General features: G+C 39.6%; 1 protein-coding gene across 1 annotated transcript in view; it reads right to left on the reverse strand.

Annotated features, from left to right (window-relative positions):
* ANTXR1 (ANTXR cell adhesion molecule 1) overlaps positions 1 to 25878 on the reverse strand; it is a 258178-nt gene that overhangs the window by 193373 nt on the left and 38927 nt on the right. The window contains exons 4-8 of the mRNA XM_086326257.1: positions 7948 to 8029; positions 7367 to 7400; positions 5706 to 5785; positions 3071 to 3139; positions 1514 to 1594 (exon numbers count right to left, since the gene is read on the reverse strand). Of these exons, the coding sequence (XP_086182383.1) occupies positions 1514 to 1594; positions 3071 to 3139; positions 5706 to 5785; positions 7367 to 7400; positions 7948 to 8029 (346 nt within the window). The remainder of the gene's footprint in view (positions 1 to 1513; positions 1595 to 3070; positions 3140 to 5705; positions 5786 to 7366; positions 7401 to 7947; positions 8030 to 25878) is intronic.

Raw genomic sequence — 25878 nt, forward strand, 5'->3', positions numbered from 1 at the left:
TAGGTCAATCTGCAGGAGCTGGACAGATCCTGAACTCCTGAGGAGTAATCCCTGGATTAAAGCCACACTGACATCTTAAAAGGACAGTGATCCTCTGAGCTCTGAATCTGTACTTTGGACCCCAAGTCTAAAGCCTGGTGAACTCCAACTGCAGATACCGCTGGCTGTCTGCCTGGTTCCCAGACCTAAGGCTTTAGCAACTCTGGACTTTATTACGGGTACAGCACACACACAGGCCTTTTGGCTAAAGTTTCAAAGATCAGCATTCTCCAGGATTCCACTGGACCAAGGGTCTAGCTAGGGGATGGAGGGTAGAAAAGAAATCCAGGAAGCCAGGTCATGTTCATTGATAGGAAAGGGATGATTAAAAACAAAACAAAACAAAACCAGGTTGTGATGGAAAACAGGGCTGGTGACTGTGCAAACCCTGGGGAACATGGAAACCCTCATATTTTACAGTAAGGTGAACTATTACTCAGTTATAAAAAAGAAAGAAACAATTCTATTTGCAGCAACATGGGTGGGCCTAGAGATTATCATGCTAAGTGAAGTCAGTCAGACGAAAGACACATATGATACTACTTAAATGTGAAATCTAAAGAAATGATACAAATGAACTTATTTACAAAAGAAAAACAGGCCCACAGACATAGAAAACAAATTTATGGTTACTAAAAGGGAAAGTAGCAGGAGGTATAAATTAGGAGCTTGGGATTAACATATATATACTACTATGTATACAACAGATAACCAACAAGGACCTACTGTACAGCATAGGGGACAGTACTTAATATCTTGTAATAACATATAAGAGAAAAGAATCTGAGAATCTGAAAAAGAATGTGTGTGTGTGTAACTGAATCACTTTGCTGTATATATACCTGAAACTAACACAATATTGTAAATCAACAATGTATATTAAACAAACAAACGAGCCATGAAAAAACAGAGAAACAAGAACCTATGTTGTGTGACTCCAGGTAAGTTCCATTCATTAAATAAATAAAAGTTTAATATTAAAAAAAGAAGCCTTTTAAAATCACCAGGGAAGAACTTAAAACTCCTGTTCAGATAATCGTCAACGGGCAGCCAAGGTAGAACACCACAGGTGGAAAGTACCTCTGATGAGCAAGTGATAGGGGCTGAGCGTGCAACGGTCTGAAGGGAGGCTGCAGTCAGTCATGACTGGGAAAGCTGAGGTCACTCAAGAGCACAGCAATGGGCCACAGTGCTTCCAGTAGAGACCTGCCTGAAGTCTGGCTCACTGCCAGAGCAGGACTCCCTTCCATTTTTAGTTTTCCACTGTAGGGTGAAGAATTGGCACAGAAGAATAGAAACACGTGTGAAAGGCAGGAGGGAGAAGTGGAACACAGCAGATACGAAGACATACAGAGGCGTGTGTCTCAAGAACAAGACCACCAGCCTCAGCGAGAGGCAGTGGGGCCACTGGGCAGCAGATCAGGGGGCCGGAAGGGCCGGAGTATTCAGTCCCAGAGGAAGTTGCTCTACTCACTGAGTGGATGATGCCTTGCAGGGCCTGAAAGCCGTCATTTACCGGAAACACGTGATCCTTACTGTCCGCAATCCGGGCCAGCTGAGAACACAGCAAACACAAACACACACAGAGACGTGTAAGGTTCGGACACGGAGAACCGGGAAAAGCCACTGGGTCCAGGGGGCTCCATCTCATGTAGAACCCGCAGGAACTGAAGGCCTTGCCTGGGCGCAGGGGCCTCACTGCAAGGCCCTCAGTCATAATGAGCTTACCAGCCGCCCTTCTGGAGCGGGTCCGGAGAGTCGGCTCCAGCTTTTACGTTTGTTTTAATGCTTGTCTCCTTGGGAGCAGGGGTAAGATTGCGCAGCGAGATGAACATTTGGCCTGGGTTGATGTATTTATGGATTTGGGGGCAGGCCATTGGCTCATTTCTCTCCCATTCAACCACATTTCTATTGGCAACGGTATTTGAATCAAACAGACTCAGGTTTCCTTTCAGAGCAACTTTAAAAATAAATTCAAGCTTCGGTGTTGGGTGAGGTCAATGAATGGGGACCCTTATCTTAGACCCAAGCTGCTCATTGAGGGAAGAACCCTTAAAGACTGGTTTGGCTGCTCCTGCCTGATGGAGCAGAGGACTGAAGAAAGGAGAAACTGATCTGTGAGCTTTTCTCCTCCCAAATTTCTGTCTAGTGCTGAGACTGCCACAGTTAGAGTCAATGCCAGGATTTTTACTGATTGCAAAAGGAACACACAATCATTGGGAAATTTCAAAAAACCCAGGAGTATTAAAAAGAAAAAAAGTTCATATAATTCATCTGTTAAAAAAGGTTCATATAATTCATCTATCTACCCATTTGTCCATTCATCCTTCATCTATTATTGTTAATTTGATATATATTTTGAATATATATTATTCATACTTTTTCTATACAAATATCATATTTTATTTTAAAAAGTGGGTTCATACTATTCCCAAAACAGTTTTTGTTACCTTATTTTACTCATTTAGCAACATATCATGAGTATTGTCCATGTTGTCAAAACAAAAATAAATTATGAAGAACTAGGTTGCTAACACATTTTCACAATTTGATTATATATACCTGGACATATTTTTCTGCCCACTGGCCAATTATTTCCATTTATGGGAGGGGTATTGAAAATGCATTGTGTTTTTAATAAGATAAAAGGGATGTTTGCCATTTAAATAAGAAAATCAGATTTGTCAAAATAAATTTTAAAAAACCAATCTGTTTCCAAGTTAATTTCGATCTGTTTTGACTTCTTGGCAATTTAACATCAACTAAAAGACTTTTCACTGAACTGAACTGAAAAGTCAACTAGAAAGGATGCTGCCTAGATGCTCTGTGTTGAAGACCCTCAAGTGTATTTGCAAATGGGTTCACATCCCTCACACATCCAATGATTCCCTTCCTGTTTAGCATTCCTGGAAAAATCATCTATCTAAAGGGTATTTATACTGCTGATGTACCCTCCTCACCAAATGCATATGTTTTCTATCATTCACAAGCTTAATATGCTCCCAAGCATGAAGAAATCTAATGTTCATACCTGCGTTTCATTGAAATCCTTCACGCCTACACAGTAAACAATTGCACCGAGATCTCGGGATCTGTTCGCCTGGGCCAATGAAAAATGACATTAAAGTGAGAAGCAATGGCAAATGCAGTCCTTTTGGATCAGCCAGACTAATTGCAATAATCAGGTATTTATTGAGCATCTACTGTGTGCCACGTACCATAAGGGAGAGGGCAGTCCCTGTCCCTGAAGAATCAATACTCCAGTGAACATATTCTAATTCAATATGGTAGATGCAAAGGGCGTGATTAGTCTAATGGGAGGTGTTGAGAAAGACCCACAGAAGTAGAATCTTGATGAGAAACTTTGCATGACGAAGGGAGGAAAAGGAAACTGTAGGCTAAGTCGTATTAAATATTCCGGGGAAATAATTATCTTTTCTGTTCCTCTGATGGATTTTTATTGACATAGGTTCTTCCTTTGTAATGGCATCATGCTCTGGCAGCAAGGTTGTAATCTTTGGAACCTGATATACCTGTGTTTGATGCTTGACTTAGCTCTGTGAAGTGTTTGGGGGATTAAATGAGATAACATATGCAGAGCTCCTCACATGAGGCCCAGAACAATACAGATGGGCATCAATGTCAGCACCTTTGTGAATAAGGGTTTTTTATTCCCAAAGACACAGGGTCAATGGTATGGGGATTGCAGTCCATATTTGAGTGGGTGAACCTATGACCTTCTCTACAATTAAGTATTGAGAGGGCAACACAATGAATAGTATACAGATTTTGGCTTGGTTTTAATATTTGATTTATTAAAGACTCTTCCAGGTTTTCTAGGTTGTTTGTTTCAGAATAGAAAACAAAATTTGTAATTCCTTGGTATATGTCAATACAGTAGGAAATTAATAAATAATTGATAGGAAACATATAATAGGTGCCCAATATATGCATATTGATTTCAATGGTATCCTTTTATCCCCCTTTCTTAGTACTCCAACCCACTTATGATTAACCTTGAATTTTAGAAGGGACAGAAACATACATCTTTTTACCTTCAAGTTAGAAATTATTTCTTGCTGCTTTCAGGATAAAATTAACTTTTAGATACAGTCTAGCCCCAGCCTTATCTGCAACAACTTCTATATGACATTTCTCCTCTAGCAGGGCTTTATATAGAATTATCAGAAATGGAAAGGTTCATTTTCTTTCTGTATCTTGAAATGTATCTTTCTGTTTCAGACACCCTCTTCCTATTGGCAGTGGCACTCCAAATATTTTTCTAAGTTTGCATGTGCCATACCTAAAATTCTTTTCTACCAATCCCTATTTTAAGCCTGTCACTTACCATTTATTTTATATTCACTTATTCCCTTATTAGGGTTTTTACTTTGATTGCTACTTTGCATCTAGATAAACCATTTTGCATTCCTATTATATAGTTAGTTTCAACTTTTTCTAAAGTTAGGAATTTCTATATAGGAATATATTTTCATATAGGAATATATTGTTTCCCAGATGCTCAGGGAGTGTCTGTCATAATTTACTCATATGTCTCCCCATTGAGAATTTTGTACAAGTTAAGGATGGGGGACAGTGATGTGTTTACCCACTTAATATCCTCATGCCCTTTGCCAACAAAGCCTTCAAAAAGTTGAACATTATTACATGATAAAGTCCTTGAGGGCAGCAACTGTGTCTTACGAATCAATGTTTCTCTAGTCCAGCAAAGTGCCCATACAGGTCAAACCCTAAGTAAATAGTGAGTGAATGAATGAATGAATATACACTTCTGGCTTGTGGAGAAAGCTGAATTTAAATTAAATAGTAGTCAAGAGCTTCAGGTAAGGGTAATGCTCTGATTGATTTCTCCTCAAGAGGCTGGCATCGCCCTTCCTCCCCGCCTGTGTTTCTTCTTATCGTGTTTCTTTTGAGGTTGTCCTGAATGAGCCTTTGTCACTAATGAGGCTTCAATACATTTCTATGGTGAACTGGTTTCTTTGGGTTACTTATACATATAGCTCGCATGTGAAATTTGAAAGGAAAGAATTTCCTAAATGTAAACATCACTTTCAAGTCCTAGACAAACCTCTTTTTCTGAATCTCTTTATACAAACTGAAAGCTTCATTTAGAAAGAATTCCTTTAATTGCTTTGGGGAGTACTTTTCAAGAGCATAAAGAAAAGGAAAAAAGGAATATTGAAGGAGAGCTTGCAATTTACTTTGTCACCAGTTAATGTTCAGCTTTGATTCTTAGTAAGAATTTCAGTGATTAATACATTTTGACAAAATTGGCCCTTACATATTTCAAGTAATTCTTTCCCCTCCTGTTTTTAGTAGAAATGAAAGAAAAATAGTACCAACGGATTTGTTAAAAAATGATATAGTATTTCAAAACTGCTTTCAATTAAGAAAGGCATGACAGATATATTTTATCCCCCAAAGTAATATGCAAATATTTTGTAAAAGGGAAAAATACCCACCATGTGTGAGACATGTGGATTCACTTTAAAAATAAACTTACTACTTTTCACATATGGGACTCTATTTTATCTGGGGATTTTACAAAGAAAATCTATCATTTTTGCCCAAGTAGAGAGACTGCAGCCCATTTCAGAAGGAAGAAGCCCTGTTTGTATGTCAGACAAGGCCAGGCTGTCTCTTACCTCCCTCTCTGAATAGAAGAAGAGGTCCTCATGGAGTTCTCCATCAGTCAGAGCAATGATGACGCTGGCTGTCCTGTATCCTGGTCAAACAACACAGACCCACTCAGTTCATCCTGCCACACCAAGAAAACCCCCTCAGCCCTGGGAGTCTCTCTCTTCAAAGCTGCACCATCTGAGTTCAGTATTGTGAGAATCAACACCTTTTCTTTTGAGACTGGAAGTTGCTCCAGCATGAAGAAGAATATGGAACAAACTCTAAGGGGGAACATGTTTTGTTTCTGGGTTGCCAAGTCTTGTCTTTAAAAAAGACCAAACCTTGTAAATTGGTCACTGGACTGATAGCTGGGGGCTGGGGGTAGCTACAGGGAATCACACATGACTATTTCCCAGGAGCAGTCCACCTGACTCTTGCCAAGGCCTGAGGGCAAACTTGACCACCTGGGCCATCCAGGTGTCCTTCTCACATGCTGTCCTTGACTGCATGCTACATACCTTGAGGAGTTTGGCAAAGAGGAACAGTCATCATGATTTACAAGTTGACTGGAGAAGGAAATGGCAACCCACTCCAGTGTTCTTGCCTGGAGAATCCCAGGGATGGGGGAGTCTGGTGGGCTGCCGTCTATGGGGTCGCACAGAGTTGGACATGACTGACGCGACTTAGCAGCAGCAGAAGTATTATAGCAGTTGTCAAAACTTACTAGAATTCTGTCAGTGATTTAGAAACTTCTAGTAACACTGTTTGTCAGTTGTTCAGTTGTATCCAACTCTTTGCAACCCTATAGACTGTAGCCCACCAGGCTCCTCTGTCCATGGAATTCTCCAGGCAAGAATACTGGAGTGGGTGGCCATTCCCTTCTCCAGGGGATCTTCCCAGCCCAGGGATCCAACCCGGGTGTCTCACACTGGAGGCACATCTGAGCACATCTGAGCTCACATCTGAGCCACCATTGCTGATGATGTCTTTGTATTAACAACTGTTGCTATAGATACTGGGTCTGGCTTATTTGTTGCAGTTTAGAGTAAAATAGGAAGTGGACACCTCTACAGGTCTGGGAGAAAAGTCCCTACTGTAGTGCTGACTCTTTTTGGAGATTTGCCTCAGATAGAGAAATGTTACCCATGAAAGATAAGGTAGTAATAGTATATTAACTAAAATAATAATAAATATTATTTCCATGTGCTAAACACACTAGCAAGTGCATTTCATGCCCTTTCCCCATTTAAATGAAGGAACGATGAAGCCAAACTGGTATCTTAATCTAAAATCATATCCAGTCACAATGATGAAGAGGCTTGGAGCTCAGAGAAGGACAAGAGAATTAAATTTGACATAAAAATCCAAGACTTTACTAACTCATCCAAGTGTTTATTAACTTGATGAATTCAGCATGCAAAACTGGTCATGAGCATTACAAACTGTAGCCCGTAATGAGATCTTAATTACTTTTATATAACTTTTTGGGGAATCATCAGAGCAGTAGAATTTGACCTGGTACATGCCATCTTTCTATGTGTCCCTTCTCTGTGATGAAGTGTGTGTTCAAGGATCTGAAGCAATATCATATGTGTCTTTTGAAACAGGAAATTACTGAGGTAATTTTTTCAGAAGGAAACACAGAAAAAAAAGTTAATCATAATGGTAATTCAGAATATAGTCTTACCTTGACTGTTTTCATAATAAATCTGCTCACTGGCCTGAAAAACACATGAAAAAGTCATTAGATATATCTACTCTTTGCTACAACAAATGCCATTATGGGCAGTGGTCTCTGATGTTGGATCCACAGTCTTGGGTCAGTCTTGATTCTTATGTAATTCACCCAGGTTTCACTCAAATACCAATGGATGACATTCATCTAAGGTTACCTTGGATCAATATCTTACTTCTCATAGACTGGGACTTGTTTTTCTTAAGACTGAAATGATGAAATTCTGTCTCAACCTCTGAAGAAATATATAGAAAGGCTACCCTGGGAATAGAGAGGACTTGTGTGTGGCATGATTCATGAGCATCAGCCAAGCATTAGCTGAGACTCTTCATCCAGTGTCAGGGAAGGAGGAAGGAATTTCATTTATTCAGCTCTTTTGGATGGAATTATTGGGTACACACTTCTGGGAAATTTTTTTACTCTTGCCATTGAGTGTGGCTTAGTTCTGTTAAAACATGTGTCTCATCTCATCAGTCATCCCTGTTTCTACATCACAATCTACATTTGGAGTTTAAAACTCTTTTTAAAGTTACCCTTTCAAATCCTTCATGCATGTAAGTGTCTCCTCCTGGCAGAACCTTCTGGAGTTCTTCTAGCCCTTGACGGATCTGTTCCCTGAAATCCAAAGACACCCTGTTAGTCTTGTTTTTATTTTGCTGTTGATAGTCACATGCATTAGTCTTTATCTCCATGGATAGTCTGTATTACCCCATTAGTCCCATAAAAGCCTATCGGCAGGAAAGTCTTTGCAGTAAATCATCAATTTAGGGCAAGCCATAGTGTAGAGTAAATGAGATTCCAGGGACTGAGGGAAAGGACACTTCTTCAGGAGTCTGTGGGTGAAAATTTTCCATTCCCTGGAACAGGACAAAGTTTTCACTCTACATTGGGAACAAGTCTTGAGATGCAACTGGTCTTGAAGGAAACATACCACCCTAGGCAACTTTATATCGAGATGCAAAGGGCTCATGTAGTCCGGAGAGAGGCGGGTGCTAACAACCCAGGGCAAGGTCACCACAAGGACCACAGGCAGGAGGGACAGGCGTCTGGAGCAAAATGCCACCAGCACCATTGCGCCAGAGAAAACCAAGTAGTCAGCTTTGAAAATAAAGACCCTGGCAAACTGGGCTTTCCAGGACACCAACAGTGTTTTCTGTGGGTTGGAGTCTGTGTTTTCTTACTTTGATTGCTCAAGGTGGTAGTGGTGCAGGAAGAGGAAGTGGTTATGGTCTTGGGAAAGGGTCTGACAGCAGCGGAAAACATGAAGCTTAGGGGACCAATTAGAATCCTTGTGGACCATTCCCTTAGGGATGTTAGATGTCCACATACACATTCCCATCAATTACATAGCTAAATGGCAACCCACTCCAGTGTTCTTGCCTGGAGAATCCCTGGGACGGGGGAGCCTGGTGGGCTGCCGTCTATGGGGTCGCACAGAGTCGGACACGACTGAAGTGACTTAGCATAGCATACTATGCTGAAAAGGGCAAGAAAGTGTAGTTTTTGACAAAAGAAAAAAAAATGAACTTCATTCATGAATAGTAAGCCCATAAAGGGTTTGAAATTATTCTTCCTCCCACTGGAGTTTCTTTAGGGGCAGAGGGTGGAGATGCACAATTTAAATTGGGTGGGGAAAGTTCTTTTCAGCAGGGAAGGAAACTAATGTTCACTGAGCATCCACTAGATACAGGCCCTACACAGATTTCAGATTTCATCCTCATAATAACCACTCCAGGTGGGTATCATTGCCCTCAGGTAAGAAAACGAGTTCAGAGAGGTTAAGTAAGAGAACAGAGGCTTGACATCAAATCTGCCTGATTAGAAGAAAAAAAATTTTTTGCCTGGATTTCTACTTTGCCAAGCAGCATAGAACAGTGAGAAGTTTTCAGTAAAACTTGAATTAATGAAGAGCAATGGCAAATTTTAATACCATCTGTGTACTAATACTGTGTCAAACTGTTTGAAAAATACATACAATTAATTCACTTATGCCTTATGATAGCTCTCTGAGGTAGATACTAGAGTTATCTTCATTTTGCAGATAAGGAAACTGAGTCACTATATTGCTGAAAGTATTAAATAGTCACTTGACTTCCCCAGTTCAAATTAGCTCCCTCAATCAGACTTCACATGGCACCTGACAATTCTGGATTTATAGCACTTACGACATTTTATAACTAATAACATTTGACATTTTATAACTAATTTATAAATAACGAATTCTATAACTAATAACATCTGTTTGTTTCAGCTCTAGACTTTAAGGAAGTTGTCCAAAGCTCCTTCACTACCAAGTGGCAGAGGTGGGATTTCAACCTAGAGACCCTGCTCTCGGTCACTATGATAAACTATTCCTCTCTTGAATAAATGAATGAACAAATGAATGGATAAAATTTATTACTTGTATATACTGGTAATTGCTTAAAGAGGAAGCCCAACGCAGAATTAATATTTTTGTTAAACTGATGTAATGGGGTGCTCATAGGTGAGACTGGATCGTCAGGTTGGAAGTTTTAAAAGACGAATTGAATAGGGTTTAAACTGAGGTTGCTGATGCTTCTAAGGTGGAATATTTAAGGTCAAGTAACTTAGACTTTGGGAGACGTACAGAGTATTGTCTGCTTCTCTTATCAGTGCCCAGATATCAGCTCACGTGCCAAGCTGCCCAAATCATCTAACTGGAAGCCTTCTTTGACCCCCTCTACCTTGACTCCCCTCTCTCCTAATCCCCTATGTAATCTAACATTAGATTCCATTGGTTGTATTCTAAAGATATCTTGAGACTGACACTTCTATTTCTTTTGCCAACCTCATGGCCTGGGCCACCATCATTTCTTACTTAGACTATTGGGAAAGTCATTAGCTATCAGACTGCCTTTTCAACCCTCTTCTGTTCAATCTCCACATGTTCTTAAACTATGTGTCAAAACATGCCATTCACTCCGCTGCTCAAAACCCTTCATAGTAATTGATTACACTTGGCATAAGATCTCAAATCCTTACCACAACCTTCAAGGGCCTACATGGGATGGTTCTCTGCCAGCCTGACGGTCTCAACTTGCACCAGTCTGCCCCTACTCCCTTCATTTGAGTGCCACTGGTCATCCCTAGCTCCTTTCTCCAACAGATCCTTCACATCTGCAGTCACTGCTGCCTAGGGATGGGAGATATTCTTTGCCCAGCTCTCCACTGGGCTAATTCTCTCCCAGCCTTCAATCCCAAGCTAAATATCAATTGCTCAAAGTAGCTTCATTGGACACTTAGCTCCCTCAATCAGACTTTACAGGGTATCCCACAATTTTTGCTTTATAGCACTTAGGACATTTTATAACTAGTAACATTTGATTATGTCATCATCTGTTCAGTTTAGTTCATTTGTTTCAGTTTTAGACTTTAAACTCCATGAGCATTGGGCCATGTCTGTTTGGGTCTCCACTAATCTTCTGTGTTTATGACATACCTGGAACATTACAGACATTCAAAAAATATTTGCTAAAGAGGTAGGGGAGGGAATAGGCTTCATTGCTACATGTGGACAGTGGCCAGGCAGAAGCTCACCTGGTAGTAATTGACTGTAGGGCAGGCCTGGGTCCATGTAACTATAAACCATTCTCTACGCTGTACCTCTTTACAGAACCCCCACATTTTAATAAATTCCATTAAAAGCCATAGTTTAATTTCAACTCTGCTGTTCGGTGATGAGAAAGAGCACATATCTGTGCATTAGAAGGAGGGTTAAAGATGAGAGCAGAGTCCCCCATGAGGCCACCATGGTAGGGGGAGGGTGGCATTAGCATTCACCTGGCAGAGGGCAGCTTTGCCCTGCAGGTCAGCCTTTTCATGAGGGTAACAGCAAAGGTCCATCTAGTCAAAGCTATGGTGTTTCCAGTAGTCATGTATGGATGTGAAAGTTGGACCATAAAGAAGACTGAGAGCTGAAGAACTGATGCTTTTGAACTGTGGTGTTGAAGAAGACTCTTGAGAGTCCCTTGGACTGCAAGGAGATTAAACCAGTCAATCCTAAAGGAAATCAATCCTGAATATTCATTGAAAGGACTGATGCTAAAGCTGAAGGTCCAATACTTTGACCACCTGATGTGAAGAACTGACTCATTTGAAAAGACCCTGATGCTGGGAAAGATTGAAGGCAGGAGGAGAAGGGGACGACAGAGGATGAGATGGTTGGAAGGCATCACCGACTAGACGGACATGAGTTTGAGTAAGCTCCGGGAGTTGGTGAAGGACAGGGAAGCCTGGTGTGCTGCAGTGCATGGGGTTGCAAAGAGTCGGACACAACTGAGCAACTGAACAACAGCAACAAGGGCCAACAAGGTGGCAGGATGGTGAAGCTGGGATAGGAGAGTGTGGCTGAGACAGAAAACTGGGGTTTGTTCCTAAGTCACAGAGGTCATACGCTGAAACTCTCCGGTATAGCTGAGGTGCATTATGGAGTCGGAGGATAATTTCTAATTAGGTGGACGCAGATAGGGCATTGAAAGGAAATGTGAACCAAAAAAGTAAATGTGGTCTTGTCTTGGGTCATTGACTAGTGAGGTTTAGGACGTTTTGGTAACACTAAAATTGGTGTATTGTGTTAAAATTGGAACTTTAAAAAGAGGAAAGAAAAACGGGATACTGGGGGTGTGGAAAAGATTCCCTGGCTGCTTTGTATTTTTCTCTGCCAAAAAATGTCTGGGAACGGGGGTGTTTTCTCTAAGCCTATTTCCTTTCCTTACAAGTGTTTTCTTGAGCTTTCTATTTTTTTGGTACCAGAACAAGCACAGGCTGTTTTGGGAGCTGTCCTTATCCTTGATGTGTCTGGCAAGATATGATGAGCTCACTGGTCCCAAGCAGTGGTCAAACTTCCTTTATACCACCCTTAGTTGGTGAAAGATCAGATGACTTATGGCCCCATCTCCCTACTCCATGCCCCTTCTCTAAGCTCCCACAACATCCAAGCAAACAAAACAGATGGTTTCATGGAAATTGTGGGTCTGTTTTAATTCTGGGACAACAGAACTATTAATAAAGACCTATTTTTTTAATGCTGTCTTAGAAATGAAAGAAAGCGGGGAGAAAGGTCTTTTAAAGGGATTGATAAGAACCTCTCCTTTTTCTGAGAACTGGGGTATTACCAAATGAAATGTTATCTTCCTGGGAAATGAGAGAGTCTGGGAATCCTACGAAAACAGGCTGCTATTAAAGAGTCTCCTCTTTTCCTTGGTGGTTTCACATGTCTGCCAGTGTTCCTACTTAGAAGTTAAGGGTTTTCAGGCCACATGTCTTGTGTTCCTTTTGCAACTCCTGCAATACTTAATGATGGACATAGTTGAGTGATTTGTTGCTGAATGAATGACTCCACTTTGGACAGTCCATCCATCCATTCATTCATTTTCACAACTACTTACTGAGCACTCACTTTGCACCCATACTATGCTGGTTTGTAGGGGGAGGGGGTGGGGAGAATCAGTTACAGTGTCTGTTGGGCTTTCTCTTATCCTGGAATTTTTCTACATTTCTTGAAGATTACTTTCTGGGATTCCAGTTGTACTGTGATATTTTAATATTTGCTGATTGAACCATTAAAGGAGGAATGTACATAAGTACATCAAGAAGCACTTCAACAACTTTTTACCCCAAGTATCCCAGTGATTCTTCTACTGCAAAATCCACCTTGGGGTTGGGCAATGTCTACCACATTTCCAGTCTATAAAAAATAAACTCCACCACCACCTTTCTGACACCCAGCGTCAGCTCTGAATTGGCCAATTTTTGCCTCCTAGTGAAGGAGCTTCCGTGGAACTGACTTTCCTCAAATGTCCTGCAGTTTTTGGCTTTGGAACCTCAAGGATACAGTAAACATGCATCACAATTAACCACTAATGCTACACTCACAACCTTTCCAGATGTCTCAGGCCTCCAGTGTCGGCTACCCAAAACATGGAGTGAACCGAACAGAATAGCAAAGAAAGACGTTTTGCTGCTACTTGGGAAGTCCCGTAACCAACTCTAATCACTTGTTTATAATGTATAAAGATCATGTCCTCTTTACGATTTTTATCTCAGAGTAGGCCAGTATGATTAATGACATCAGGATGCATGTTGAACCAAAGATCCATTGTTATATTTTTTAAAGTTAGGTATAATTTATAGATAGTAACATGCATAGGTATTCATTAATATCCATTATAATTGTTGAATTTATTTCTATTACTTTTCTCTTAATATTCCTTCATTCTCTTTTAATATCTGTAGGATCTCTAGTGATATCCTCCCTTACATTTCATTTCAGCAGTTGCTATATGGATTATGATATTTATCCTTATTTTATAATAAGTTAATATCACGCTACTTCTCATATAATGGAAAAACCTTTTAGTATTATACTTCCATGTAATTCTCTGTCATACTTTGAGTTATTGTTGTCATATATTCTACCTCTGTATGTAATACACTCCAAAATATAGTGTTAATTGTTTCTGACTTAAATAATCATCCTTTTATGAAATTAAGAAAATAGTTGGCCTTCCCTGGTGGCTCAGTGGTGAAGAATCCACCTGCTCATGCAGGAGACAGTAGTTCGATCCCTGGTCCGGGATGATCCCACATACTGGGGAGCAATTAAGCCTGTATACACGACAACTAGAGAAGTAGCCCCTGCTCACCACAACCAGAGAAAAACTCGCACAGCAACAAAGACCCAGCACAGTCAAAAACAAAAAATAAAATTATAAATGAAAAAGAAAATAGTTATCATTTCTGGTTGTTGTTTTTAATGTGTTGTTATGGATAGTTTGCCGGGAGAAATTTCAATAACCTCAGATATGCAGATGACACCACCCTTATGGCAGAAAGTGAAGAGGAACTATAAAGCCTCTTGATGAAAGTGAAAGTGGAGAGTGAAAAAGTTGGCTTAAAATTCAACATTCAGAACACGAAGATCATGGCACCCGGTCCCACCACTTCATGGGAAATAGATGGGGAAACAGTGGAAACAGTGTCAGACTTTATTTTTCTGGGCTCCAAAATCACTGCAGATGGTGACTGCAGCCATGAAATTAAAAGACGCTTACTCCTTGGAAGGAAAGTTATGACCAACCTAGATAGCATATTCAAAAACAGAGACATTACTTTGCCAACAAAGGTTCGTCTAGTCAAGGCTATGGTTTTTCCTGTGGTCATGTATGGATGTGAGAGTTGGACTGTGAAGAAGGCTGAGCGCCAAAGAATTGATGCTTTTGAACTGTGGTGTTGGAGAAGACTCTTGAGAGTCCCTTGGACTGCAAGGAGATCCAACCAGTCCATTCTGAAGGAGATCAGCCCTGGGATTTCTTTGGAGGGAATGATGCTAAAGCTGAAACTCCAGTTCTTTGGCCACCTCATGTGAAGAGTTGGCTCATTGGAAAAGACTCTCATGCTAGGAGGGATTGGGGGCAGGAGGAGAAGGGGACGACAGAGGATGAGATGGCTGGATGGCATCACTGACTCAATGGACGTGAGTCTGAGTGGACTCCGGGAGTTGGTGATGGACAGGGAGGCCTGGCGTGCTGGGATTCATGGGGTCACAAAGAGTCGGATACGACTGAGCGACTGATCTGATCTGATGGGTAGTTTACACCTGGTATCATTTTTTCTCTGAAAAATTTCTTTTAACATTTATTTATTTTGTAACACAGATATGCTGGTAATGATTCTCTCAGCTTATTTTTTCTTTCTAGAAACGTTTTGACTTTGCCTTTAATTTTAAGGATATTTTCAATGGATACAGAATTCTGGTTGGACTTTTTTTCATTTTATCTCTTTAAAGATATTGATCCTTTGTCTTTTGGATTGCACAAGCTTTTTTCCAGGGAAAGTACAAGATTTTCATTGATATTTCTCTGTAATATGTCTTTTCCCTCCCCCTTTGACAGCTTTTAAGATTCTCTCTTTATTCTGGTTTTCAAGAATTCAGCTGTCATGTGCTTGGTTTTCAAGAATTCAGCTGTGATGTGCTTAGGTGATTTTTTAAAAAATTTATCCTGTTTGGGGTTCTTTCAGCTTCTTGAATCTGTGTGTGAAATATCATGTTTAGTATTCTAATTATACATATATTAGATCACTTGATATCACCCCACAAATAATAAGATCTGGTTCATCACCCTCCATGTTTTCCCTTCTCTCTTTCAATTTAGATAATTTCTATTAATGTGTTTTTAATTCATTAATCCATTTTCTGCAGATATTGTATTTTTTAGTCTGCAGTTTTCACTTGGTGTTTTGAGATTCTTTCTTATTTTTCAGATACTCCATGTCTTTCTCCATTATATGCACCCTTTCCTGTAAATTCTTTATATGTTTATAGTGGTTGTTTTAAATTCCTGTCTATTAATTCCAATAATTGAGTCATTTGTAGTTTGCTACCATTCCTGTTTTTTTCTTGATCATCGGTTACACTTTCCTACTTCCCATGTCTCACAATTCTTAAATTTGTATTTCACACATGGTATATTTTTTAAAAGCAGTGGAAACTTAGGTATAATATTGATTTGTTTTTTTTGACTAACTGGAGACTGTAAGCCTTTTGTCTTTGTGAGCTGGAGTCGGGGTGGTGCTGAATGTTTAGATTCTCTCTTGAGTTAGGTTGATCTTCGTTTGGGATACAGCTTTAATTAGACTGTATTCCCTGTTATTAACCCAGTTCCCAGCCCTGTCTTTGTGATCTTTTCTGTATTTGAGATGGGAGTTAGGTGCAGTTTCAGATAATTTTGCTTGACTTAGGACTCCAGAATCCAAGCAAGCACCACAAATGGGATGAAGTGATTTCTCTCTCATTTTCAACAACTCTTTTACTGCTACTTTCTTGGGAAACTGCAGAGGTTTGGATGAGAGGGAAGAATTATTAGGCTGAGAAATTTTTCTTTATTGGGGCTCTTTAAGATAATCCATCTCTTTGGTGAACATTGTTGTCTAAGGTTCAGCTGACTTTCCCTCATACCTGAGAGGTCTGTCCATGGCTCACCTACATTTCTAATTTCCCAAACCCAGATCAGGTGGCCACCTTCAAGCACAGAAGCTTCTGCAGATGTCTGCTCAGTTCTACTGGGCTTGTTTCTCTCTCATCTCATCAGTGCTTCCTGTGTGTCTGCTAGCCCCAGTGGAACATATGAATTTTATTTTGTCTGGGCTTTTCTGGTTGACCATGGAAATGAAGGTTTTTCACATCCCTCTACATCCTAACTAGAAGCAGACATACTATAAAGGCTTTTTCTAAATATTTGCGACTACACATTTGTTTCAAGACAGGAAGAAAAATACTGGAGATGATTACCAGCATATAAATATACTCTAGTACCTTTCATCGTAACAAAATAAATCCTCTGTGACCCCACATGTCCCTCTAGCTATTGACCAATTCATTTGCATGTCTCTTCAAAACAAAACTTCTTGAAAGAGTACTTGCTTCCCAGTTTTTCTTGGTAAAGATTTCAAATGTAAAGTGATCTTTATCTATCTCTTCATAGTGATTGAACAAGACTAAGACTGGTTGGAAGCTCTGTGTGCACGGTGCGTGCGTGTGTGTTGGAAGCTCTGTGTGCACGGTGCGTGCGTGTGTGCTGAGTTGCTTCAGTTGTGTCCGACTCTGTGTGACCCTATGGACTGTAGCCTATGAGGCTCCTCTGTTCATGGGATTCTCCAGACAAAAATACTGGAGTGGGTTTCCATACCCTCCTCCAGGGGATCTTCCTGACCCAGGGATCGAACCCATGTCTCTTACATCTTCTTCACTGGCAGGCAGGTTCTTTACCATTAGTGCCACTTGGGAAACCCTGCGTGCATGGTGGGGCATACCAGGTGGTGGGTGATCAGCTTTTATCAACAGGATTCTTTGTTGGATGGATCATCCACCGATGCATCAGTGTATGAACGTTTTTTCCCCTCTGAAATGATTATTTCTACAGAGAAGTCGTTTTCAAACTCTTTCCTTAGGTGTTAATTCTGGAATTGACAAGGGAGAGGGTTGGAAGTAGCAACATTTATTGTGCATACGTCTCCATAATCTCCCTTGTGTGGTGTCTGTCCATGAAACTTTTCTTGTTTAATTTTGCCAGAGAATACACTTCTCTTTTCTAGTGGAGTTGGAAAAGAGGGAATTTTTCAAATTGTAGTGGAAGCAAGTGGTTCTGAAGGTTGAAAAGATCCTTAGGTAAACTTTTAAACATGTCCTAGTCTTCACCCTGTAACACTTTCTTGCCTTCTGCAGTAGCAGAAGACAGTTCCAGGTTTTGAGCTTTCCAAGGTTCTGCAAGGCTACAAGGCTATTTCCTCCTCAGTATCTCTTATTATGTATGACTTCTCTCCACACTGCTTACATCGTTTGCCACTCTCTGTTTTTTTTCTGTCCTGTGTTTTTGTGGTTTTAATTTCCTCAAAGATGGGCTTTGTGGTTTTGTCTCACCTTCTCCTGATTGTGGGTGCTTTTTGCAAGAAAAGGGGCTAAAATGTCTTTCCCTCTCAATTTAAAATTGAAACCCCTCACCTTTTAGCTCATTTTGCAGTGACTTTTGACTCAACAATTCCACTGAAACTGCCTATTTCAAGGCCCTCAATGATCACCACATTCCCAATTTAATGGTTACTTCTCTGCCTTCCTCTTACTCACTCTTTAACAGCAGCACAGTTAACTCCCCTCTCTCAATTAAAAATGCTTTCTTCTCTTGACTTCCATTGTAGCATCCTCTCTCCATTTCCCACATCAGTTGTCCTTTCTCATTTCTGAGTAAGCTTTGCCTTCTCTTCTAGAACTTTAAAGACTGGAGTGCCCCAGAACCCAGATCCCCTATTCTTACACCTACACTGAACCCCTGGAGAAGGGAACGGCGACCTACTCCAGTATTCTGGCCTGGAGAATTCCATGGACAGAGGAGCTACAGTCCATGAGGTTGCAGAGTCAGACACAACTGAACGACTTTCACTTTTTTCACACTGTCTTACAAGGCAGTCTCATTCTTCACATGGGTTCAGTACCATTCACAAGAGCATGGACTTTGCAGGAAATCAGACTGAATTGAATTCTAGTTCTGCCACTTCTAACACATGTCAACCTTTGGTTTCTCAAATGCAAAGTGAAAGTGTGGAACTATAAGATCTACCAGCTTCCTTCCAGCTCAGAGTCCTGCATCTGATTTTATGTTAGGACCAATGGTTGAAATAGAAGCAGAACCTGGGAATCTGCTGGTAACTGGAGAGGCTACATTTGACAGGCAGGAGTAGTCTACAGTACGACACAGGGTCAAGTGCAGACCAGTAACTGGAGCCCATCAAGGAATTTCCAAATTCCTGAGCTGTCCTAAGCTAGCATAAAGGACAGGAACAATGGTTTAATCACAGGGCAACATGATGAATTTGTCCAAACAAACTCCTCTGTATACAACTCTAATTTGGTTTATTACTCATTTGCAGAGTGGTTTTCCCCATGCAGTTTCCTATGGCATTGAAAGTGAAAGTGAAGTCGCTCAGTCGTGTCTGACTCTTTGTGACCCTGTGGACTGTAGCTCTCCAGGGTCCTCCATCCATGGGATTCTCCAGGCAAGAATACTGGAGTGGGTTGCCATTTCCTTCTCCAGGGGATCTTCCCAACCCAGGGATCGAACCCAGGTCTCCTGCATTGCAGGCAGATGCTTTAACCTCTGAGCCACCAACCTGTAAGACCTTCCCCATCACTAACCCTTTCCCCTAGTTGAGTCATATTTTGCAAGAGATGGGAGTGGTGCAAAGTAGGCTCTATAGTCAGGGTTGCCCAAATACAGATTTTTATCCTGTGAGAACATTTAGTTCCACAATCCTCTTAGTTCAATAGGGACAGGGTCTCTCCTGGTGCTGGTGGCATCTAAGATGGTCAGTTTGATGTACCTGAGCTTAGTACTACTGACCACAAGGAGTGTTTGCAGGGGCAGAGGATAGAGTAACACTCTGCCAAATCCTGAGCAACAGAGAATGAGGAGCCCAGAGTCACTTTCTTGGATGGAAGCTGAAAGTAGACAGTTCTACGGTAGATAATAGACAAGAGTCTGCTGTTCTGGTCACGCTGAAAAAAGCTACAGTTCTCTCCAAAAGACAGGACTTCCTTGTCACACTTTGGAGCAATGTTGGGCTGGAGGTGGGAGTAGGTAGGAATATACTAGGTTCACACCAGATAATCCAATCCACAAGTCATATGTGGGCACATCTCTTTGATAAGAATAGGAGAATCACACAAGACATCGGTAGAATGTTGGGAAATGAAAATTCTTATAATCACTAATGGCAGTGTAAATTGGTGCAGCCCTTTTGGAGTACAATTAAATCATGTCTACTAAAGTTACATATTCACATACCAAAGACCTAGCAATTCAATCCCTAGGTATATATCTCTATATCAGAGAAATCTTGCTTCCCACCTTCTGGGAGACAGGTACAAGAATGTTCAATGCAACTTTGTTTATAATGGTGAAAAGTTAGAAACAAACTAATTGTATATTAATGAGAGAATAGATTAGTACATGGTGGTACATTATTACAATATAATGCAATGCAACAGAAAGTATACATTAGTTAAAATGAACCAAGTGTAGCTACACATATCTACATAGAAAAAGTTTCAAAAACATGATGTTAAGTGTAAAAAGCAAGCTCAAGAAGAACACAGTATGATAGTTTATTATAAAACTGAATATGAAAAAATACATTATTCATGGGTATGCAAAAATATACAACAGTCATTAAGATGATAAATCCTACTTTCAGGATAGTAATATCTCTGATAAGAGAAAGAGGGGTGTCAAAACATGTAGCATTTTCTTTCATAAGCTTGGTGGTGGATAATGAGGGTTTACAATCCTTTCTTTGTATACTTTGGTTATACTTAAAATATTTAATGGTTTTTAAAAATTGTTGAGGGTGAATATCAAAGGCTGAACCACAGTTCACAAGGAAGCATTCTGAGCCTGTGAAAGGCAGTGCTAAACCTGAGGTTCACGTTCCCACCCGAGAGGCCAAGGGATTAGGAGGTGATGGACAAGCCTGATGTTGACCAATAGTAGATTTTTTTTGGTTAGCCCACAGAAAATGTGTTGGTCTTAGCTCTCTGATTTGAATATGAGAACTCTACCATGTTTGATGCTGCTATTTCTGACGTTTGCCTTGCTGGCTTCATCCAGATAAGAATGTTTGTGGCTGCTGGTCTGTAAGATGTTATCCTTTATCTATGCCACATGCCAGATAGTAGGTGAGCAGGGCAAGTTGTATTTCCTGAGGATCCATGCTGTGCTGGGGTCTCTGCTAGGCTCTTTCTATGCATTAGTTCACAAAGCATCACAACACCACCCAATGGTGTTTATCTTCATCATGCATTTGAAAAGAAAACAGATTTTCTATGTGCTGGTAGAGCCCAGATTGGAGCTGAGGCTGGTCCTGGTACAAAGTGTGTGTTGTCTCTACTACGTATGTGGCATCCAAACTTGGTACAGGACAGTGAACTGTACACAAAGACACAGAAGATGTGTGCGTGTGTTTGTCTGTATAATGTTTTTTCCTAGGGCATAGATTATACTCCAAAATTTGAGAAAGGACTCAACATGATTTTTATGTGAAGTTAAACATCGGTGTGTTACAGAATAGAATACAAGTGTACATTCATTTTAAAGATGAAAGGATGTTGAGGAAATTTCTTATTTTGATGAGCCACTTCAAACTCAACCTAGGGACCCCAGGGCTATGCCTTTTCTTTCTCCTTCCTAACAGCGGCCCTCCAGAGGGAGACTGTGAGAAGCGCACAGTCTGCTCTCACACATCCATCTGTTCCTAGACCTACTGAATTGCTTTAAGGTGGGTTCTTTTTTACCATCATTGAGATTCAATATGAGACGCCCTTAGACAATCTTCCTCTAGAGACATTGCCTGTGTGCTCCCGTCTGGAGGAAGTCTTGCTAGAACCATTAGACAAAGGAAACAATCATTTGTACCTGACGCCATGCCAAAGCAGTCTTTTCTACCCATATCACTCTGTGTAGGGAGAGACCAGCCAACGGTTAAAAACTTCAGAGAGGGATGTGAGGCATGGAGACCCGGGGACTTGCTCTGAATTATTCTTGGCTATGCTGTGATGATTTAAGTGGGATGTGTCCATGAGGATTTAGGGTGATTCCTTAATTCTTTGTTAAAACCCCCAACAATAACCACAAATGTAACAGCACCATCTACTAGGCGGCTGGCATTGCTAATCCTTTCAACAGTTCTACGAGGTAGGGATGATTGTAACAGTATTCATTTCACAATCAGAGAAACAGAGGCACAGAGAGGTAAGGACCTTCCCATAGACTGAGACACCATGATATTCTCTCTCAGTCAAAAGGAGAAGATATATAATAAGTGCTCTGCTCCATTTCTCTTAATTTTGCCATCAAATCTTCTTGTATCCGCATGAAGAGTTCTTCAAAATGGAATGAATCCAGGTGCTTTCAAGCACAAAGTATCTGAAGACTCTTTTTCTCTCCTGTTACTTTTAAATTTAGAAAAAGCTTTCAGAATTATGCCCCTTGGTAATGACAGCCTGCAATCATTCTGCTCCAGGAATCAAGTGATGTGTTCAGAATATGTCATTTTCCCCCATGATACTGATGGCAAAACCACACTCTCGACCAAACCAAAGGCTGACTGGGAGGGAGACAGAAGTGTGGTCTCTTGGTTTCTACTCAGCAGTTTGAGCCAAGCGTCCTTGGCTTTCTTTCCAACTCCTTAAGCAATAAGCAAGATGCTTAACCTCTTAACCCCATCTGCAAATTGCTGATTCTACCTCTGTACTTCTTTGTGAGGAGTATTTCCAAGCTATGTTGTTAAAAGGCCGCAAAGATAAAACGTGTAGAGGGCACATGCTTTCAGGGGAAATGCTTTCTGGAAGAAGTCAGAGGGTTTGGGGTGGTGAGTTATGTAGGCTCAGGTTTATTTTTAATTTAAAACTGTATATAGTAGTAAAACTGTGGGAAACTCTATAGTGCAGTGATTAGGCATGTGGGACATTGGGGCCATGGTTCCCGGGCTCAAATCCAGGTTTCTACATTTACAGTAGAGTGGCCTTGAGCCTTTTCTGACTCAGTATCCCCATCTACATAAAACATAATAAATAATATAATTCCCATAGCAACCTTACAAGGTAGGTATCATTATTTTCTATTATAATTGAAAAACATATTCTAGGTTGTCAGTACATAATAAGCCATTAATAGAAGACTATATATATATATATATATACACACACACATATATATGTACACACAAATGCATATATACTTCTGTATTTGCACATATTATATGTAGAGTGGTTGCTACCATTTAATTATTCCACAGATAAGAAAAAGGATAACAGTATGCATACAGATACAGTGAATTAGGTAAGCTATGTAATGTAATCGAAAAAAAAATCATTGGATTTAAACATTTTAATTCTGTGAATTAAAAAGAAATCCTACTCTTACTGACCACTTATATGAATTTAGGCAAATAATTCAACCTCTCTGAGAATAATTTTCTTAGCAGTGAAGTGAGCCATTGAGTTGGATAAGACATAATAATTCTTTGACTCACAGTTGTTTCATTATGCTTTGTTTTTTTTCATCTTGCAAAGTTTACAAGAAAGGTGAAATTTCCAGTTAAAAACAGTGATCTGGTTCTACACATTTCCACCTTTCTTTTTCTTTCCAAAATGCTACAAAAACAGCTGAACTAGTATGAAGGGAAAATGTTTTGCATTGCTGGCAAATTGGTAAGCGTGTTATATACATGCCAGACTCTTAGAATAATTCCTGCAAGATGTAGAGCTGCTGACATCAAGGTGACAGAAGGACCTACCAGCCTGCAAGTCTGTGACTTGAGGGGGAAAGCCTGTGGTTGATGGTGAGATAGATTCTCAACATAGTGATCCAACATTTACACTTGACTATTTTCCTTTGGCATAAGCTTCCTCCTTACCTTGAACATACTAAGTCTCTACCTTCCTCAAAAAAAAGTTACACTACATATAAATTTTCCCATCTTCTTTTCCTATGATCTTCACATTTTCAACAAAGATTTACATGATCTCTGACAGAACTCATCTCAAATCCTAGTAAATGTAGTTGTTCCTCTTTTGAGTCACTCTACTAAGAAAAATTCTCATAAGATGGAAAGAAGAGGAGCAATTTAAGAAAGTTAAAATTTCCTCTTTGAAGCAAACTCATATAAGAAACAGGGGGACACATAAGGCAATTCTAATTCACATTCATGATAAAGATATATTATCTCTAACACAGTGATAGTGTGTGCCCCTCCACATACAAAGAAAAATTCAAGATCAGAAAAATATTCATAGGGTTGAAAGATATTATTTGTCAGTTTAAAAATGCAATGGCACTGATGAAACAAATTAAAGAATGCCTCAATAAATGGAAAGACAGCCTATGTTCATGGATCAGAAGACTTAATATTGTTGAGATGACAATACTACTCAAAGTGATCTACAGATTCAATGCAATCTCTGTCAAAATTCCAATGACATTTTTTTTTTTCCTGCAGAAACAGAAAAACTTATCTTAAAATTCATGAGGAATCTCAAAGGAATCTAAATACCCAAAACAATCTTGGAAAAGAGCAGAAGTTGGGAGATTCATACTTCCTGGTTTCAAAACTTGCTCCAGAGCAATGGTAATTGAAACAGTTTGGTACTAGCATAAGGACACATGTATAGGCCAATGGAATAGAACAGAGGCCCAGAAATAAAACTTGGCGTATATGATCAAGTAATTTTCAACAAGAGTGCCACCCACTGAATGGGGGAAAAGATAGTGTTTTCAACAAAAGGTGCTGGGAAAACTGGATATCTATTTTCAACATAATGAAATTATGCCCTTATTTCAAACCATAGGTAAAAATTAACTCAAAATGGATCAAAGACCTAAATGTAAGAGCTAAAACTATAAGTCTCTTAGAAAAAACAAAGGGGAAAGCTTTATGACCTTGGATTTGGCAATAATTTCTTGAAATGTAAAACCAAAAGCACAAAGCAGCCAAATAAAAAAATAGATAAATTGGATTTATCAAAATTAAATAATTTTATATATTAAAAGACACTATCAACACAGTGAAAAGATAGCTCACAGAATGGGAGAAAATATTTGTAAGTCATGTATTTAATTAGGGCTGAATATCCAGAATATGTAAAGAACTTTTAGAATTCAATGACAACAATAAAAAACAACCCAATTAAAAAATGGGCAAAGGACTTGAACAGACATTTCTCTGAAGAAGATATACGAATGTGCCAATAAACAAATGAAAAAATGCTCAACATTCATCATCATTAAGGAAATACAAATAAAAACTACAATGAGATACCATTTCATACCCATTGGGATGGCTATTACAAAAGAAAAAAAAAAAAACCCACCAGATTAAATGGATTAAAAATGAATGTAAGACCTGAAACCATAAATTCCTAGAAGAAAACATAGGTAGTACACTCTTTGCCACTGGTCTTAACAATATCTTTCTGAGCATATATCCTCAGGCAAAGGAAATAAAAAATCAGCAAACCAGACTACATCAAACTAAAAAGCTTCATATCTGATGTGAGTTTAATATCCAAATACAAAGAACTCATACAACTCAACAGCAACAAAACAACCCAATTTAAAAATGAGTTGAGGACCTGAATTGACATTTTTCCAAAGGCATACAGGTAGTCAACAAGCACACAAAGAGATGTTCAACATCACTAATTATCAGGGAATTGCAAATTAAAACCATAATGAAATATCACCCCATGCCTGTTCAATGGCTATTAACAAAATGGTAAGAAATAAAGAGTGCTGGAAAGGATGTGGAGAAAAGGGAACTCTCAAACACTGTTGATGGGAAGGTAAATTTGTACAGCTATTAATGGAAAACAGTATGGGTTTTCCTCAAAAAAGAATAGAACTATCAGCTACTTGACTTCTGGGTATTTATCCAAAGAATATGAAAACACTAATAATAAAAGACATATGTGCCCCCATATTCATCATAGTATTAGCATTACTTACAATAACCAATGTATAGAAACAACTTAAGTGACTGTCAATGGATGAACATGACATGAATAAAGAACATGAATGGATAAGAATATGTGCGTATATGTGTATGTCTGTATGGAGAGGAATACACAATGGAATACCACTCAGTCATGAAAAGATAAGTGCATAAAAAGTCCTGCCATTTGCAACAGCATGAATGGACCTAGGGGATACTATGTTAAATGAAATAAATCATTTCGGAGAAATTTTCGGAGAAAATAAATCAGACGGAGAAAGACTGATAAATACTGTATGACTTCACTCATATGTGGAATATAAAAGTCAAGCAAACAAACAAAAATAAGTGAATACACCAAACCAACCAAAAACAAACATGTAGATTCAAAGAACAGAGTAGCTGTC

Source organism: Bos grunniens, chromosome 11, assembly GCF_055505025.1.
Source record: "Bos grunniens cultivar Pamir isolate PY7600 chromosome 11, Bosgru_T2T1.0, whole genome shotgun sequence".
Lineage (NCBI taxonomy): Eukaryota > Metazoa > Chordata > Mammalia > Artiodactyla > Bovidae > Bos > Bos grunniens.